Genomic DNA, 17,672 nt, shown 5'->3' with positions numbered 1-17,672 from the left:
TCAGCTCATCAGAAACACAGTGATAAATAGCAAAATTACTCTGACTGCTCTGAGCTTAAAAACTTCAGCACTACAGCTGAATGGTACATGTTTTTAGGAATATTAAGGAGTAAATATAAAATGATGAAATTCTATAGAAATTAATGTTGAAAATGGATATGCTATAAAATAGTTTTCCAGAAATATTTTTCCTAGAGTACTCAAATAATTGAAATGTGTAATAAAAGTACATATGTAGGTTATCATAATAGGCATTACAGGAATATAGAGTATTAAATGTTAACTTAGTGTTGTTATATCAAAAGCACATGCAAAAGTATATGCCCACAGAACTAGATGGTAGAATTACTGATATTCATTCATCACATTTTTAGAAAGCACTTACTCTGTGCCAGACACAGTTCTTGGTGCTGTTAGACATACAGCAGTGAACAAAACAGATAAACTCCTACCCTTATGTAGTATGTTAGTGGATTGGGATAGATAAAAAATAAATAAATAAATAAGTAAAACAGTATGCTAAATGGTGATAAGTGCAAAGGAAAAAATAAAATGGGGAAAAAAAAGATGGAGAGGGTATAAAAGCAAGGAAAGAAGGAAGCAAGCCATGTGGCTGTCTGAGGAAAGACATTCTAAGCAAAAGGAATAGCAAAAACAAAGGCCCAAAGGTGGGAATATGCTCATTATGTTTAAGGAAGAGTAAGAAGGTCAGTATGGCTAGAATAGAATGAAAGAAAGGGAAGAGCAGTAGATGAGGTTGGAGAGATGGCAGGGACGGGGTGTCTCGGGCTTCCTGGAGGAACGTCTGAGTAAGGCTTTCATGGACAGATAGGATAGCAAAAGGTGGAAATGGGGGTGAGAGGTGATTCCAAGTAATTAGAACAAGGGAAAACAGAAGACAAGGAACCAGAGTTGAAGACGTTTAGGAATCAGAGGCTGGCCTAGTGTAGAATGAGCATACGGCTAAATGTGAGGGAAGTGGGTCATGGGGAGAGGTGGTGATGACAGTGGTATATAATAAATATTCAGTCCCTAATCCTCTATTTGGGAGCTGTAGGAAAAGGAGGCACCAGAGTGAAATAAGTATTAGCTGCCCGTTTAATATAATTCTTTGCTTTCCCTGGCAAGAATAAAATCCGGCTCCAGATACCTGCTTTAGTTGTTACATTTATCAAGAAAAAAAGGTAAAGATCTTGGGATTTTTGTGGGAAAACCACTATATACATACTGAATCATAAGACAAAGGTGAGTAAAAAATAAGACTGAGAAAGTGAACAGCAATTTCAATGTTTTATAGAGCATTTCACAAAGTGACTAATTCATGGCTAAACAGTTAAGAGTTAACTATCTCAGATTCTACATAAAGAAAAAGAGGATTCTGTCATAATTATCTACTTTGAATTCAAAAGTATACAAGGCAAGAGCTGGGACCTACCTCACAATTCAACATGCTTTTTCTAAAACAGTGCCTAGTGCAAAAGATTCGAATAGAAAGCCTACCCATCATAGGCCATCTCATGAGGATCCAACAGTGCTAGAGTTGTCATACCACCACCTTGAATTGCTAATAGGAGGATATTAAACAAAAGCAGAAAAGTAAGAAGAATGTTTTCCTTCCACCTGTGCAAAACAACAGCATACCCCTACCGTAATTAGGGTTATGCTGTTGGTTAATCCCCCTTATGACATACAAGGCCCTTTCAGCTACATGCAGGAGTTTTGTTTGGAATAATGGATATATACCATGATTAAATCCAATAAACAAAGCTGTTGCAAAATCAAGGAAATTTCTCTTAATATACCCACGTGAGTTGCATTAATGCTCCTTTTTGGAACAGAAAACAAAAAGCATAAGGCAATCTGAAACAATCTCCTTCCTCTTGATCTCTGAAGAACTCAATGGATTTAGGGAATTGGGTTTCTTCTCTATGTTTTCTTAAATTCCAAATTAAGAGTAACTCACCCTCGTGATTTGTCTCAAATAATGCAAAAGAGCACAATAAAAAAGACAGCAGCTCTTATCCACTTTTAGTCATGGGATGTTATACATCTCAGCCAGAGGAACTGCTAAAAGTAGAAAAAAACCATCGACTAGATACAAATGATTAAATTTCTGCCAGGAAAAGCATCTTTCTACATAGGATAATGTTTGTGTACACGTCATTATGACCCAGGATTAGACTGTGTACAGTTAAAATTCAGAGAAAGGGTTTCATATCACTTTTTAAATCAAGTTCATCCATTTTAGGTTTTCTTTTTAAAAAATGCAAATGTCGGAATGTCAATATTCTGTCCTGTCCACATCTTCCATGAAACATTTTTTCATGCTAAGACTAGAACATCCTCAAGAGCAACTCCATAACCAGATTCGAACTCCCTTCAATACCATAAATAGCGTTAAAATGCATTTATACCACACAAAAGTACAACGGTGGTTTGCAAAAGTGTGGTTAGTTCTGCTCCTTGGTATCGATTTGAGCAAGCAATGTACAGTGTGTTTTGAACGGAGTAAAGGAACCCTGGCCGCTTCATCTCCAAGATGCAACAATAAAAGCATCATCCCCCCTCCTTATACTTCGCCAGAAAGTGGCCCTATTTCCCGGGAGCCGGCCAACCGCAGGAAAAGAGCCCGGCTCGGGGCCAACACCCAGCTTGCCTCACCTTATAGACGTCCCCGTAGGTGCCGCTACCGACCCTCTGAACAAGCTCATAGTCCTGCTGCGGGTTCCGCCTCAGGATGTCCGCGGCAGGCCGCAGCGGGGCCTCCATCTTCGCTCAGCGCCCGGCCCCCGCCGACTCTGCCCGCGGCACCCCGATTCCCGCTAACGAGGACGAGTGGCGCCACTTCCCAACATGGAGCCTCTGCCAGCAACTCGGCCTGCACGAGGGACAAGCAAAGGCGATTCAGCGCGGCGGGCTACGACCCCGAGCGGCCCAGCCCCTTCCCTTCCGCCCCACCGGAGAAGCGGGCCAGGAATGGTCTCCGGCGCCCCGCAGCCCCGTTCCGGCCGCGGCCCTGCCCCGTCCCCGGCCGCCCGCGAACTGTCCGGCCCAGCCTCCCAGCCCGCGGGGGCCCGGGGCAAGCTCAGTACCTGCGCGGGGCGGCCCTGCTCTTTGTTGAGCACCGCGCCCGGGACCTACTTCCTAGCGGGCGCCTGCGTCCTACTTCCCAGCGCCCGCCCGTCGCTCCCAGCTTGGCGCCACCGCCTCCCGCTGCACCGCACGTCCTCTTGCAGGCGGCGGAGGCGCGTACCGTCGCCACCGCCGCTGCCGCCGCACCACGTTCCCCAACCCGGGCTGCGTCACCGGGAAACACGTTCCCGGCCAGCGTGGGTCGGCGCCCAGCTGCCCGAGCGCGCCGGCTGCGGGACCAGAGTGCCGCCCTGAGGCCTGGTCGGGACACGACAGCCTCCCGGCCGGGCCACTACACCCCCCCCTGGCAGGGTGCGCCCTTCCTTGGCCCAGGCTCTGCTACCCACTTGCACAGATTAGGGACGCCTCTGGGTATTCGTGGGCCGACCGGCCTCCGCTAAACCTCCCCCAGATTCGTCAGGTAAACTCGGTGACGGGTAAAGGGAGAAGGGTGGGCACGAGGGCGATGGCAACGCAGGCCTCCCAGTTCAACACGGAAAAGGTATGTTGACGGCACTGGGCCCCGAAGTAACCTGGCAGTGGGGCGCCAGGGAAGGAGGTGGGGGAGTGCCAAGTTAACTAAGCCGTGGCACACCCTACTGCACCTTCCTGTTTTGCAAACCATTCCCAGTGGTACCAGTTTAAGGCTACACTGCACACCTGCACAACCTGTCTTCTACTGAGTTTCTCCGAGACATTTCTGAAAGCTTGAATTCCTAGGAAGTCTCAATGGCACTTATCCATGTTGAACACATGCGGTATCTCACCGCGGGTATTGCCGCTTTAATTGGATCAAGAGTTCTGCAGAAGCTAAAACAAAGTCAGGGACCACAACCTGGTTCTGGTTCTACCGCTTCGTCAGTTTGTAATCTGGGACAAGACATCATATTTGGCAATATCTCAATATCCTTATTTGCAACTTGAGGAGGATAAGGTTTACATTTGACATCCAAGAAAGTGTTTATAAAGCGTTTTACAGGATTATAAAGAGGGTTATCAAATATAAGAGATTTTAAAATACTTCATAATGCACAGAATATCAAACAAATTCAGGGAAGTAATGTGGCTGATATTTCAATTTCAGTTCCAGTCTTGCTCGGAAGGTAGAAGTCAAGTTGCTGGGTTTATGTATACTGACAAAGTTATTTCTAGAGCCCAGTAGAGGTTTTGAACAGAAAAACCAGAAACACTCAGTGCATTTAGCAACTGAAAAATCACAAAAGAGCAAGTTGCAGATGTTGACTTGAGGCTTTGAACATCCAATTCAATTCTGTTCTTGGGCAATATGCTTTTTGTTTTTGATCATTGTAATCAATTGTATGATCTAGAGGTTAAATTCACACCTTTACAGGATAGGGAATATATGTATTTTCTTGTGCTCCATGCACAAAGGGTACTTATTTAAGGAACATAAGTAAGCTCAGACTTACATGCTCTGCAGACAAAGCCTATGTGTTTGCTGCATTGAAAAAATTGTTGAAGAACAGTTCCTTCTTTCAAAGCTTCTTGGCACTTGTTTGGGTGGGCACATACTTTTGGCTTCAATGACTCAAAATCTTTTCAAATGTTCTATTGGTATCCTAGTACTTGTTTACTATCATAGATTCTTTTTTCTGTCCTGTGACCCTACAAGCATTGATCCTTTCCCTAGTCTGAAATGTATTTATTCTTACTTATTCCTGCATTATTCCAGAGAATTTGAGGTATCATATAGTTATAGAAATACTATAACACAAAACAAAAATAAGTAAATGAGGAAATAGGTGTGATGTTAAATAGAGGGAAAATAGGACGCCAGAACAATATAACAAATTAGCCAAAGCCGAGGGTTTTATAGTGTTTTTGAGATCACAATGAACCAATTGATGAAAAGAGAGGCACACTTTTTTCCTGATACTAAGATTTTAGAAAAATTTACCTCATGAGGCTTCATAAAGTGGAAACTTTGAATTCTCAGTTTGAAACAAGGATAAATGTCCTTCTGATAATCCTTCTTGCATGTTATTCTTGAAACACAATTAAGCAATAAAAAATTTGAAGTCATAGGCCTCAACAAGACCCTGGAGTTCAGATATTTTATGTTGCCAGTAATGGCAGATCCATATGCCTTGACCATCAACTCAGAGGTGGATAGCATGGAAAAAATCACGATTCTACTTGGTGGTTAAAAAAACATGTCTGCTATAATCATTATTTTACTTGCACCACAATTGATGCAAAGGGGAAAGCATTCACTTTATACTAACTCCAAAAGAATCTTAAGGATTTTTTCATACTTACTGGTTGAGTTATTTTAATAAGGTTGGTAAGTCATAACTAGTGGTTAAATATTACATAGTTGGTAAAGAAATTCAAATTCAATTTTCATAAAAGAAACATACAGTGCATAAATTTAATTTTACATCCTAAACAAGTAATAGTTTCAAGGTTGGAGGTTCTACAATAATAATTTTAAAAAATGTAGCTAACAGGAGAATTCCTTACAAACTACCCAATTTTATAATGATGAGGAATGGAATAAGATTAAATATAGCTTGAGAGGCCCTTCATCCAAATTTTATTATCTTATTTTCTTAGTGTCTTCATAATATCTGACATGTAAATTTATTCCAACTTTTCTTATAATTTTCATAACAACCTATAATAGTTGTTCTGGCTTTGTAGTATTTTCTCCCTTCTTTCAAAGTTCTTTAGTAAAATGCTAATTGCAAGCTGTGGCCTCTGCTATAAACTTTAGCCAAAGCCGAATTTTAAAAAATTGAGTACATAAAAATTTTTAACTTCTATGTAGGGAGGGGTCACAATTTACTATTCAAGACAGAATGGCTAATTAAAACCCTCAAGTGTGAAAGAACGAAGGACACTAATTTTAGTCTATGGAAAATATAGGTTTAAGCAATATAATCTCCTGATGAATCTTCCAACATAAACTAGTTGCAAAATGTAACTATCTGTGATTGAGTTGACTGCTCTATAGTTTTGTTAAATATAAATTAATTAAATGTCAGAAGACATCTGCCATAATTATGATTTGGAGTTTCAAATGGTTAATCTTAAACTGTACTTTTTCTTACTAATTAGGTCCAGTTGTCTGTTGAGCCAAAAACCATGTTCTCAAAGTAATGTATAGGAGAATGCTATTTTGTTTTGGATAGCAGTGGAACATATACCTCATTCAGAACCAGTATCAGGTCATTATCATGGGAGTTTTAAAAAGAAGAGTTGAGGAAGGCAGTGCACATTCCTGTTTTATCCAACTTGAATTGCTCTTCTGATATGTTAAAATGCTATTTCTATTACTCCGATCTCCATGACGGTTTAGAAGTGAATTTTTATCAAGATTTCTGTATTCAACTCACAAATTGGTCCTGCTTGCAAATTCAGTAACTAAGAAAAGATACAAATTACAGGTAATCTTATGTTGTTCCTTATCAATTTCCACATAACACATGGATATAATGTTCAGGAGGGGTGCCTAAAGTTTGCTCACACCTCATATAGACTAGTATTCTGAGAAACTATACTGCCTTATCCTGCAGCTACATAGCTCTTGTAGGATTCTAGTAAGTTCTTTTTCCTTACCCCTTTAAGGCAAGGATGGTAATGGCTTCCCACTGTTGCTAGTCTCAGGGTACTTCTCTATCTCCTGTTGATTCCTTTACTCCTGTCCTCATTTTTATAAATAGTCCTTTCATTAGATTCTCTTTCTGTGCTCTTTCTTGCCAGAACGCTGATAGATAGGGGAATGGGAAGTAGCCTCAGGAAAGAAACCGTTGCTTTCTGGGATGGTATTCCATATGTGATGATTACTGGTATAAACTACTTGCCACAGAAAATGGAACAATGGTATTCCACAGCACGGAGTAGCTCGAATAACTATCAGTAGTGGCACGTGATGGAGAACACAGCATTGGAAGATCAATCTCTAGCACTTAACTGCTTTGATAGTGATGATTACTAAAATTGTGGTGTCATTTGCTCTGATTGCTTCTGTGAAAATACATGGGAAAAAAGACAAATAGGGAGCCTTCAATTCCAAACTTAAGGCAGGAGTAGAAAATCAGAAAGCTTCTTTGGCATCTTGGAAAAAACTTATCTCTTGTAGCTGCAGGGCAAATAGGGCTGAAGATCAAGCCCAGAGCCTAATGGTAAAGCCTCCACAGTTATGATGTCAATTGAATATGAGACCTAGATCTGTGATGCTGTGGTAAGAACACTGGTAGAGATAGACTGGGACCCTGCTACATGAAATGGGGCATTAGGGCAGATATGAATGAGGTTGAGAACTCTGAACAAGAGTTAGATTTCAGCATAGTCCTGATAAAGATGAACAAGATCTGTTCTTGGAGGAGACACCTTATGCACCAAAAAAATTACAGGATGTTGCCAAATATTTATGTGTGATTCAGATATGATTTATTGACTTGAGTAGCTGGTAGTCCTTCTAAATTGGTTACTAGAAGCTGGTAGTCTATATGCCGAAATGCCAGAACTTCCCTCACATACTGTAGAGGAAGGAATGTGAAGATTCATGGTGATGGGAATGTTAGACTTGCTCTATTATGTGCATCCTGCTTAGTCATGCTGTATCCATACCATCCCTAGGAGAGCCCACAAAATTTACTTTTATCAAGGCATTGAGTAAAGGGTCACAGATATCTTTGAAAAGATCTTCGGTGGATGTTCTCAGTTGGTCGGAGTTGATGATGGAATGCCACAATGAAGTCAAATCAGGATCCATGATTTCGGTGGGAATACTGAGAACCTGGTAGAGGCCAGGTGGAAGATTCTTAACTGTTAAAGACACGGTCACACAATTACCATGTTAACCTTCAGGAAGAAGTGATAATCAGGGTCTTTGACTGCATGGATCTTTGGTGGTGGCCTATGATCACCAAGTCTCTAAGAATTAATGGAACCATTAATACGTAAGCAGAAAAATTTTATATCTGACGAGCAGAAACCTAACTGAAGTCACTGTAATGGAGATTCACCTAATTCCTTTACTAAAGCCAATTCAGAAACCCAGAGTCCCTTAATTGACAAAGATGTCAGGTTCCTTTGAGGAAGGATCCTGCAGTGTGGCCAGGTATAAACAATTTTCCCTGAGGCAATCCCAGAGGGACTTGTGACCTTTTACCAGGGTGATTTTGAACTGAGGAATGGGGAATTCTCACACCTTCTAGAGATTAATAAATATTGGCCCTGAATACTAATCCCTCCAATCTCAGAATACTATCAGAATTCCAATTATCAGAGTTGAGACCTAGGAAAGTCAAATGCAGTCTTGATAGAGGGCCATTTCATAGTGGGTGCAGTGGGTCCCAAGACCTATGTGGGATTACTTTTCCAGTCCCAAGAGGTATATGGGAATAGCTATATTGACTAGCAGAATCCCTACTTTAGGTTTATGTGGAGTAAGAGCTATTATTATTGGAAAGGCCATGTGAAACCTCCTCAGCTAATCCCTCCCCTGTGCCAAAGTAGAAAAATCAAAATTAAATTTTGTCAGTGGAGAATTACAGAAATTAGTGCCACCATTAAAGATCTGAATGATTAAGTCTTTCCCTTTTAATTCATCTGTTTGGCACATGCCAAATTAGTTTTAGAAAATGTCTACAGATTATTAAAAATTTAATCAGATGTTGATGTCAGTTATTATGTAGCTCCACATGTGGAATCTTCTCTAGAGTGAATCAACTCAGCCCTTTTGTGTAGAATTATTTCTGTGGAATCTACTGTACTCTTTTTTAATGAGATTCACCTAAAAGGGATTATCAGTCCGGATTGCTGCTAGACATTTAGTTACAGTTTATGATGAATCTTCAGCCTTCATTTATCTCGATCTTGATCTAATTTTGCTATCGTAATTTTAAAAAGCAGGCCCATTCAGTATACCAGTACAAAAATGCATGATACCCTCTTTACTAACATGACCTTGATTTTAAAATGAAGAGAAAATGGTGCCTGGTAGATAAATGCAGATTATTTTAAGTTCCTTAGCTTTATAGATTAGATGTTGCCAGCATGTTTGTACTAATATGTAACTGCTCTAGAAAACAGATATTTTTTATATCCATAATAATGCAGTATATTGCTTTGTATATTTCTGTGACTAGATAATGCTGTTAAATTCTTTGAGAGTGTGTGGGAGGGGTTGCTGTTGATTTGTGTGTGTTTTTCATTGAAAATGTTGCATTACATCTTTGGCCACTGTCTTCACGCTCTGGGGGTGGGCTGAGGTAGGGAGGGTGTGACGCTGGTATTTGTGTGAACTCGGGCTTGTGATGCTGAGCTTGGTTCATCCGTTTTCTCCTCCCTTTTCCTCCCCGCTCCTTTCCACCAGCGCCACAGCAACATCCTCAGAGTCTGAGAGAACTGCGCCCAGCGCGGGCAGAGCCTCCCACTGTCAGCAACCTGCGGCCGGGTTGAAGACCGAGCGCAGTGACAGCGCCTCACCGCCACGGGTTCCTGGACCACCATGGCCAAGAACCGCAGAGACAGAAACAGTTGGGGTGAGTAGTACATGGTGACTTCTGCAGCCTGCACGGGGACCGGCCCTCCACTTTCTGCTTCTGGAGACGAGGAGGGCCAAAGACTGCTCGGCGCCAGCGTCCAGGGCTGGGAGATGGCCACGGCCGAGATGCTCTCTGTTGGGCCAGAGGAACCATGGCCGAGTGGTACCCGCGTAACCGGAATCGCCCTGTGGGTGAGGGCTGCAGCTTCGCGCAGGCCGGAGCCTCCGGGTTCTTCCCCGCCCCCCCTTAGTCCGCCTCCTCCCAGCATTTGGACAGCACCCACCGCTGGCCTCCCAGGGACTCACTGGTTCCGCTTTAGCAATAGGTTGGCAGGAAGGCGACAAGGGTGGCCAGGGGGCTGTTGTTAGTCGGCCGAGAGGGGCGAGGAGTCGGGGATTCCCAACCCCCGCTTCCCGGGGAGCTGCGAGCTCGCCTGCTTGGCAGCGCGCAGGCTCCCGGAGGGGCAGGCGGTGCTGGAACAATGAGACGTAGCACGCCCGGCCGGGTGGAAGCCTGGCAGACCCGAGCAACCCAGGAGAAGGGGCGCCCGCTTGGAAGTCCCCCAGCGCTGCAGTACTGATTTTAATTTGGGGGTTGGGTGGGGAATTTGGGAAGAAGGGAAGCAAAGTTGTGGTTTCCAGCCTTCTGCCCCACCCGGACCTGGTATACCCTATTCAGGCTAGCCCTATGGGTGGCATTGTTCTTTGAATTTTACCTTTTGGAGATATTAGGCTCATGATTCAGCACCAGGCCGAGGGGAGGGGAAAGGAGAGGCTAGGCCCAGTGTGTTCACGCCGCGAGTGGGTGGGCGGCGCTCACGCAGGCGGAGAAGAGAGAACGCAGTGATGCAGGAGAAATCGCGGCCCCGCCCTCTCTGCTGCTTCAGACTTGGTTCAGGACAATTAGTGTGAGCAGGTTGGGCGTCTTTTTCCGCCTTGAGCTCTCAGTTTCTTCCAGTCATAGTGCTAAACTCACTACCATCTTAAGCCTTTTCCAGAATTTTATTATCTGAACCAGAGCAAAACTCAGGCTGCTGTGGCTTGGTGGGTAGAAAAATATTGTCTTCATTAGCTTTGAATTATTGTTTGGAAAGTTTAAGCCCACTAGGAGTTCAGAGTTCCTTGCTTCTCTTCCATGTCTCAGTGAGATCTTTTCTATAATTGTCTATTAGACCAAGAGGTATCAATTTTCATTTTAATTGGTTATTTCGGTTTACTTTTATTAAAAGTCTGAATTTCTCCTTGCTTCCGATTGGTCACAAGACCAACTTAACTCCCAGTAGAAAATATTTACATTTGAGAGATTGTCTAAGGTTTGTGGTAGAGAGTTGTAGCAGAGAGGTCTGTTCTTATGAGAAAGTGTTTCTATTTTCTGAAATCGCCAAACCCCCATCTTTGTAGGTGTGAGTATTGCAATAACACTGTTTTCTTTGCTTCTTCTGAAATCTGAATAAGCTTTTTCAGAGTGTTTCCTTTCCACCCCTCCCCTTGGCCTTTAGAATAATTTCTTGAACACTCACAGTTAAGGTATGTATGTTCAGGTCAATTTGATCTTGATCTCCATGCATTGTTGACTCTACCCTGTTAAGAGATAGACATGTGAAAATTTTTTGAGGATTAAAATTTTTATCCTTCATGAAACTTTGGATCATTGTTCTTCAGTATTTCCTTTGGTTACAGATTTCTTGTGTAGTGGAGGTTTTTTCTCTTGGTAGTGTGGTTCTAAAATGGGATTTGTGTAAAAATCACATTGGGAATTTATGAGAAATGCAGATTCTCACATCTTCCAGCCAGAGCTTTTGAATCAATAGGTCTGAAATAGGGCCTAGGACTCTCCCTTTTAATTAGCATTTTAGAGCAATTGAGAAGCAGGTGGTCTTTGGATGCTATTTTCAGAAATACTATATTAGATTATTCATATTTGATAGAAACTTATCCCAGACAGTTCACCCAGAAGTCATCAAGAGAGTTTCGACTCAAGTGATGAATTAAGAAAAGAAATACCAGGGTTAACTATATGTTCACTGGAATTTTTCACAGAAAAGTCGTAGTGGAATTGCAGAGTCTTATCTTGATGTTCTATGAAAATGCTTTCCTATTCAAATTTTTCTTTGCTGTAAAGAATATATGATATAAATGCCTTAGCAAACATAGCATGTTAAGTAAGAGATAGATGTTTTGGCAAAGTGTTAGCCATATTAGCCTTGATTCCATTTTATTACCAGCACCTAGTAGAATGCTTAACGCAAGTAGGCATTTAATAATAACAATAATAGTTAACATCATTGAGCTAATATCAATGAGTTGGGTATTATAATCCTCAATTTACACATTAAAAGGTAAATGATACAGCCAGGATTTTAGACTCTGGACTTTTAAATTCAGTTTCTTTTATCGTTATGCTCTTCTATACTGCTGCTTCGTTAAATGGATAATACCTCTGCATTGTATAGAACTACAGTTTGCGGAGGCACATTCACCTACATTATTATTGCATGTGACCTTTAGCCCCTTAAGTTGGCAGGACATGTTCGCTATTTCGTAAATGAAAAAACTGAGTCTAGGTAGGTTAAATAACTTGGTGAAAGTCACATATTTAGTAAGTTAGAGGACTAAGATTAGAACTTGAGGTCATCTTATCTTTATTTTGTATATCATGATACTATGGAATGTTTTATAAGATAATGGAAAATGGTGTAAGGGAAATGGAGAGAATAGGCCCTCAGAGATGTCAGAGGTCTCAGATACAAAAGAAACCTCAGGTGACAGTTTATAAAAGACTGACCTTATCATCTACCTAAATAAATATTTTTTCAGACATGCTAGAAAGCAATGGGCAGAGGGCAAGGGTAGACTCTCTAGAATTGGCATATAGAGTTATTTCCAAGAAAACGGCAAGAGAGATATTTTAAAATCTGTACAAGAGACCTAAAATTCAGATAAGGATCCTGTAGGACATATAATAAGTATTATTATTACCTGAGTGGTCAATGACCTGCTAGGTCTTACAAGGGTCCTGGAGGGTAGAAAGCAGAAAAGCATCTCTTCTAATACCCAGAGTTGGGGGTGGTATTTGAGGATCATACACAGAAATACAACTGGGAAGCAGGTCTGTGAGTAGAACTGAGAATCCCACTACCTGTACCTAAATCTACACTGAACTAAAAGTTTGAATAAATTTAAGCATTTAGAAGTCAGTTCTTTCAAAGTAGGTGTTATTATCTACTTTAATATACAAGGAATCTGAGACTCAGAGAGCATGAGTAACTTGCTAGAGGTTCCATAATTTATCAGTTATAGACCTAGAATTTAAATTTAGGGTTATTTGCTTCCCCAGTCAATGTAATGAGGACAAGGAACTAAAATAGTATGCTAAAAGGTGCCACAACAAGCCTGTCTATGCTTAAGCTGACATAAGAAAGCAAAGATCTATAAATTTGATCACCTTGGACTAGAAAAGAAGGCAAAGAATGTGTTAGTGTGGAAAATAAATAGGACAGATGAATATCAGAAGCAGTAGGCCAACAAGCAGTTTTTCAGAGTTGGACTTAGAGCTTAAGTACTACCGGAAACAAAACAGAAGTGCGCCCTTTTTTGTTTATTCGTTTTCGTTAATTACAGTTATTTAAAAACTTGGGATACCACATGGGAATTTGAGTTTTCTACAACGTAACAGTAAATGCCAGTGCAATATTGCTTTAGAAAAATAATATTTGCTCTAAAATGTCAGCCTTTCCTGCCCTTAAAAAAAAACAAACTGTCTTAGCTTCATAGTGAGTGTAGCAAATGTCTATTTTTTGAAAAGGCATTTGTTGAGAATTAATTTTTAGGTTTCTGTTTTTGTTTTTTGAGGAAAGATTAAAAACAGTATCTTTTTTCATTTTTCCAGTTTTATTAAGAAATAATAGACATTCATCACTATAGAAGTTTAAGGTATATAGTATGATGATTTGATTTACGTATATTGTGATGATTATCACATAGGTTTAGTTATTTATCATCTCATTTAGATAAAATAAGAAAATAAAAAAATTATCCTTGTGATGCAAACTCTTGGGATCTACTCTTTTAACTTCGCTTCATATCATACAACAGTGTTAAATACAATGGTCATGTTGTATATAACATCCTCGTACTTATTTATCTTATAACTGGAAGTTTGTACCTTTTGACCACCTTCCTCCAATTCCTCCTATTCCTACCCCTCACCTCCCACCCACAAATCTGATCTCTTTTTCTATGAATTTGCTAGTTTTATTGGTTGGTTGTTTGGTTAGATTCCACATATAAATGAGATCGTATAGTATTTGTCTTTCTCTGACTTATTTCATCTAGCATAATGCCTTCAGAGTTCATCCATGTTGTTCTAAATGGTAGGATTTCCTTGTTTTCTATGGTTGAATAATATTCTATTGTGTATGTGTGTGTGTATGTGTATATGTGTGTGAGGATGGATAGATAGATAGATAGATCTATAGATAGATATGCATACATATACATATATATCACAACTTTTTTATCCATTCATCCATCCATGGATACTTACGTTGTTGTTTCTATGTCTCAACTATTGTAAATAATGCTTCTGTGAACATGGGGGTGCAGGTATCTTTCTCAGGTTAGTGTTTTCATTTCCATTGGATATATTCCCAGAAGTGAAATTGTTGGATCACATTTTTAACTAGTTCTACTTTTTTAATTTTTTTGAGGAACCTCCATATTGTTTTCCATAGTGGCTGTACCAATTTACAATCTCATGACAGTGCACAGGGTTCCCTTTTCTCCATATCCATGACAGCACTGTTATCTCTTACTTTTTGATGATGGCTACTCTAACAGGTGTAAGGTGGTGTCTTATTGTTTTAATTTGCATTTTCTTAATTTCCTTAATGACTAGTGACGTTAAGCATCATCTTTTCATGTACCTGTTTGCCATTCGTTTATCTTCTTTGGAAGAATGTAAAAATAATCTTGAGTATAGTATAGTTACCTCTTGATCTTTCTTTTTATTGGGTGTACTCTATTTTTCATGAAATGAGACTATTTGTTTCTTTTTACTTGCCTCAGTTTCTAAATATCTATTGCTTCTGAAACAAAATAAAATTTCGAATGGGTCATACATGTACTTCCCTACAGACTCTCCCCTCCCCATTTTTCTACTTTAATTTGCCTTCCCTACATCTTCGTCAAATACATTCTTTTTCCTATAGATATATATGTTTTTATACTTTGTATCTGCTTACACCTTGTCTTGATGTCTCCTAGGTTATAGCTTTGCTCTATTTCAAACTCTGAAGGCTTTATTATCTTTAAAACTAGTGACTAAACTGTAAGTGGAACCCAGGATTATCAGGAAAATTATCATCAGGGAAATGATCTACTGTGAGTTACTTTTAGACATTAAAAAAGTTAGGGTATTTTTAAATTTAGAGGCTCTTGCTTTTTTATATAAAAAATTCTTATGAAAAATATCTATTTACAAAAGAATAAAACATAGATGTTGAGTTTTGAAAAGAATAGTAAGCACCTGTATCCCCCCTCCCAGCTGAAGAAATATACTTTATCAATATTTAGACATTGTTTCTGTGCCCCACCTTAGTGGCCACCTCTTCTTAATCCCTCTCCAAAGATAAATACTTTCATAAATTTGGTGTTTCTCATTTCCTGATAATTTTAATATGTATATGTAATATGTATTTAATATTATATATAATGCATTATTTCATTTTACATTTTTAAGAACCGAATATAAATGAAGTCTAGAGTAAGCATTTTTCCACATTCTCACCTACACTTTGTATTATGATAGGCACGAAATGATATTTCATTATGGCTTAAATCTGCATTTTACCGATTACCAATTAGGTATGAGTATATTTTCATATATTTATTAGTCATTCATATTTACTAAACTGTACCTGTTTACCCTTTACCAATTTTTTATTAGGTTATCTTTTTTTTTTGCTTTGTATAAGTTCTTAAATATTTTGATATAAGTCTTTTGTTGGTGATTTGTCTTACATATATCTTTTGCCACTTTGTGATATGACTGTTCTCTTGATGGTATAATTTAATAAACAGAAGTTTTATATTTAATGTAGTCAATTTAATATTTTCCTTTATGGTTTGTGCTCTTTATATTTTAAGAAATCTTGCCCTACCTCAAAGTTATAAAATATTTTCCTATAATATTTGGTTTCGAATTTTACATGCCTCTTTTTTTCATTTTTTTTATTATGGGAAAATGCAGATAACATAAAATTTACCATCTTAACCATTTTTAAGTGTACAGTTCAGTAATATTAAGTACATCCATGTACAGCCATCACCACATCCATTCCTTAGAACTATTTTCATCTAACAAAACTTGTAAATCCATGAAACACTAAGTCCTATTCCCTCCTTCTCCCAGTCTCTGGCAGCTGCCATTCTACTTTCTCTTTCTACAATGTTGACTGCTCTAAGTATCTAATATAAATGAAGTCATACACTACTATATTTGTCTTTTCATAACTGTCTTAATTCACTTAGCATAATGCCCTCAGGTTAATCCACGTTTTAGCGTATGTCAGAATTTTCTTTCTTTTTGAGGTTGAATAACATTCTATAGTATGTGTATACCACATTTTGCTTATCTATTCATCTATCGATAAACAGAGCACTTACTATTTGTCAAGCTCTTTGATCTTCATTTAATGAACATTATTTCATTTAATTATCACAAAGTTTCTCTGATGTATGTACCATTTTCAATCTCATTTTTCTGATATAGGATAGTGAGCCATTGGAAGGTTAAATAATTTCCACAACTTCATATATGTGTAAGTTGTGAAGTTGGGATTTAAACAAAGGCTAACTCCAGCATCTATGATATGGCAATATAAAAGCTATTAGCTATTGAATATAAAATCCATTCTTTTTAACTTTGTAGAGAAAACAACTCTGATTCATGGCTCTAGACAATGGTTCTGTTGTCTCTAGATGCTTTGTACTATTGTTCAGAAAATATTGCTATATATCTGTCTTCATTAATGAAAAACTAAATTGCACGTTAGATGTGCAATATTTAAATAGCACTAGTTTATAGATGAACAGCAATATATAAAGTTATAAATGTTACATATATATGTGTGTGTATATATATGTGTGTACATATATATATATATCAGTGTGATCTGATGACTCATTTAAAAGTATACCAAGAGATACAATTGCCTTGTTTTGCTCTAGTTACAACTTACCAAATAGACATAATGAAGAATGTCTATTTAAGTATATTTTCACAAACTTACATGAAAGGTTATTTAAGAGCCCAGTTTGTTTCAAGAATTAACATCAAGAGTTGATTTGAGGTCACTATTATTTAAGGTTAAGTCATATATCTGATCTAAGGAATTAATTGGTAAATGTTTTGACTTTCTGTTCTTTTGATACAAAATAAGCCCATTTATGTGTTGTCCAAGAGTTGTTTGATTTCCACTAAAGAGTCAGAATATTATAAATAGAAAGGTCTGGATGAAACTTAGATACCTGGGATCTATTCATAGTTACTAACTATGTAGACTTGGCTATCTCTCTTCCTAGTGGGTATGATCTTGGGGAAAGTTACTTAATCTAATTCTTAATTTTCTCATGTGTCAAAAATACAGATAATAATAAATACTTTTCTAGAATATTAAAAGGAACAGATAAATAACACAAGAAAGCATCCATGATAGATTGTCTGATACAGAAATTCTATTTCCTTTTCTTAGGCAAAATCAGTTACATCTTGGCTTTAGTTTCCTAAACCTATAATAATACTGATAGTGTTTACTATGTACCAGCTACTGTTATAAAGTGTGTTACATGCATATATTAATTAGAACAACTTTATTAGATAGACACAGAGAGGTTAAACAACTTGCCTAAGCTTACTCAACTGAGAAATGGGGAAGCCTTCATTCAAATCTCAGCAATCTGGTTCCAGAGCTTGTGTTTTTAACCACTATGCTGTACTGCCTTTCTAAAGCAAGAGGCTGTA

General features: G+C 38.8%; 2 protein-coding genes across 11 annotated transcripts in view; one reads left to right on the top strand and one right to left on the bottom strand.

Annotated features, from left to right (window-relative positions):
* MAP4K5 (mitogen-activated protein kinase kinase kinase kinase 5) overlaps positions 1–3,282 on the bottom strand; it is a 92,842-nt gene extending 89,560 nt beyond the window's left edge. For 4 of the 5 annotated variants that reach the window (XM_015596027.2, XM_015596029.2, XM_015596030.2 and 1 more), the window contains exons 1-2: positions 3,093–3,276; positions 2,662–2,878 (exon numbers count right to left, since the gene is read on the bottom strand). In XM_015596027.2, coding sequence (XP_015451513.1) covers positions 2,662–2,769 — 108 coding nt within the window. In that variant the 5' untranslated portion in view covers positions 2,770–2,878; positions 3,093–3,276. Of the gene's footprint in view, positions 1–2,661; positions 2,879–3,092 lie in introns of all 5 variants that reach the window. The other variant, XM_015596028.2, reaches the window with a different exon arrangement.
* Positions 3,283–3,445: 163 nt separating this feature from the next.
* ATL1 (atlastin GTPase 1) overlaps positions 3,446–17,672 on the top strand; it is a 43,051-nt gene continuing 28,824 nt past the window's right edge. For 2 of the 6 annotated variants that reach the window (XM_025038867.1, XM_025038868.1), the window contains exon 1: positions 9,257–9,647. In XM_025038867.1, coding sequence (XP_024894635.1) covers positions 9,614–9,647 — 34 coding nt within the window. In that variant the 5' untranslated portion in view covers positions 9,257–9,613. Of the gene's footprint in view, positions 3,554–9,256; positions 9,648–10,204; positions 10,224–10,576; positions 10,694–17,672 lie in introns of those variants that run through there. The other 4 variants (XM_015595793.2, XM_025038869.1, XM_015595797.2 and 1 more) reach the window with 4 other exon arrangements.

Source organism: Pteropus alecto, unplaced genomic scaffold (genome assembly GCF_000325575.1).
Source record: "Pteropus alecto unplaced genomic scaffold, ASM32557v1 scaffold86, whole genome shotgun sequence".
NCBI lineage: Eukaryota > Metazoa > Chordata > Mammalia > Chiroptera > Pteropodidae > Pteropus > Pteropus alecto.
This window is presented reverse-complemented; position numbering and strand designations above follow the sequence as displayed.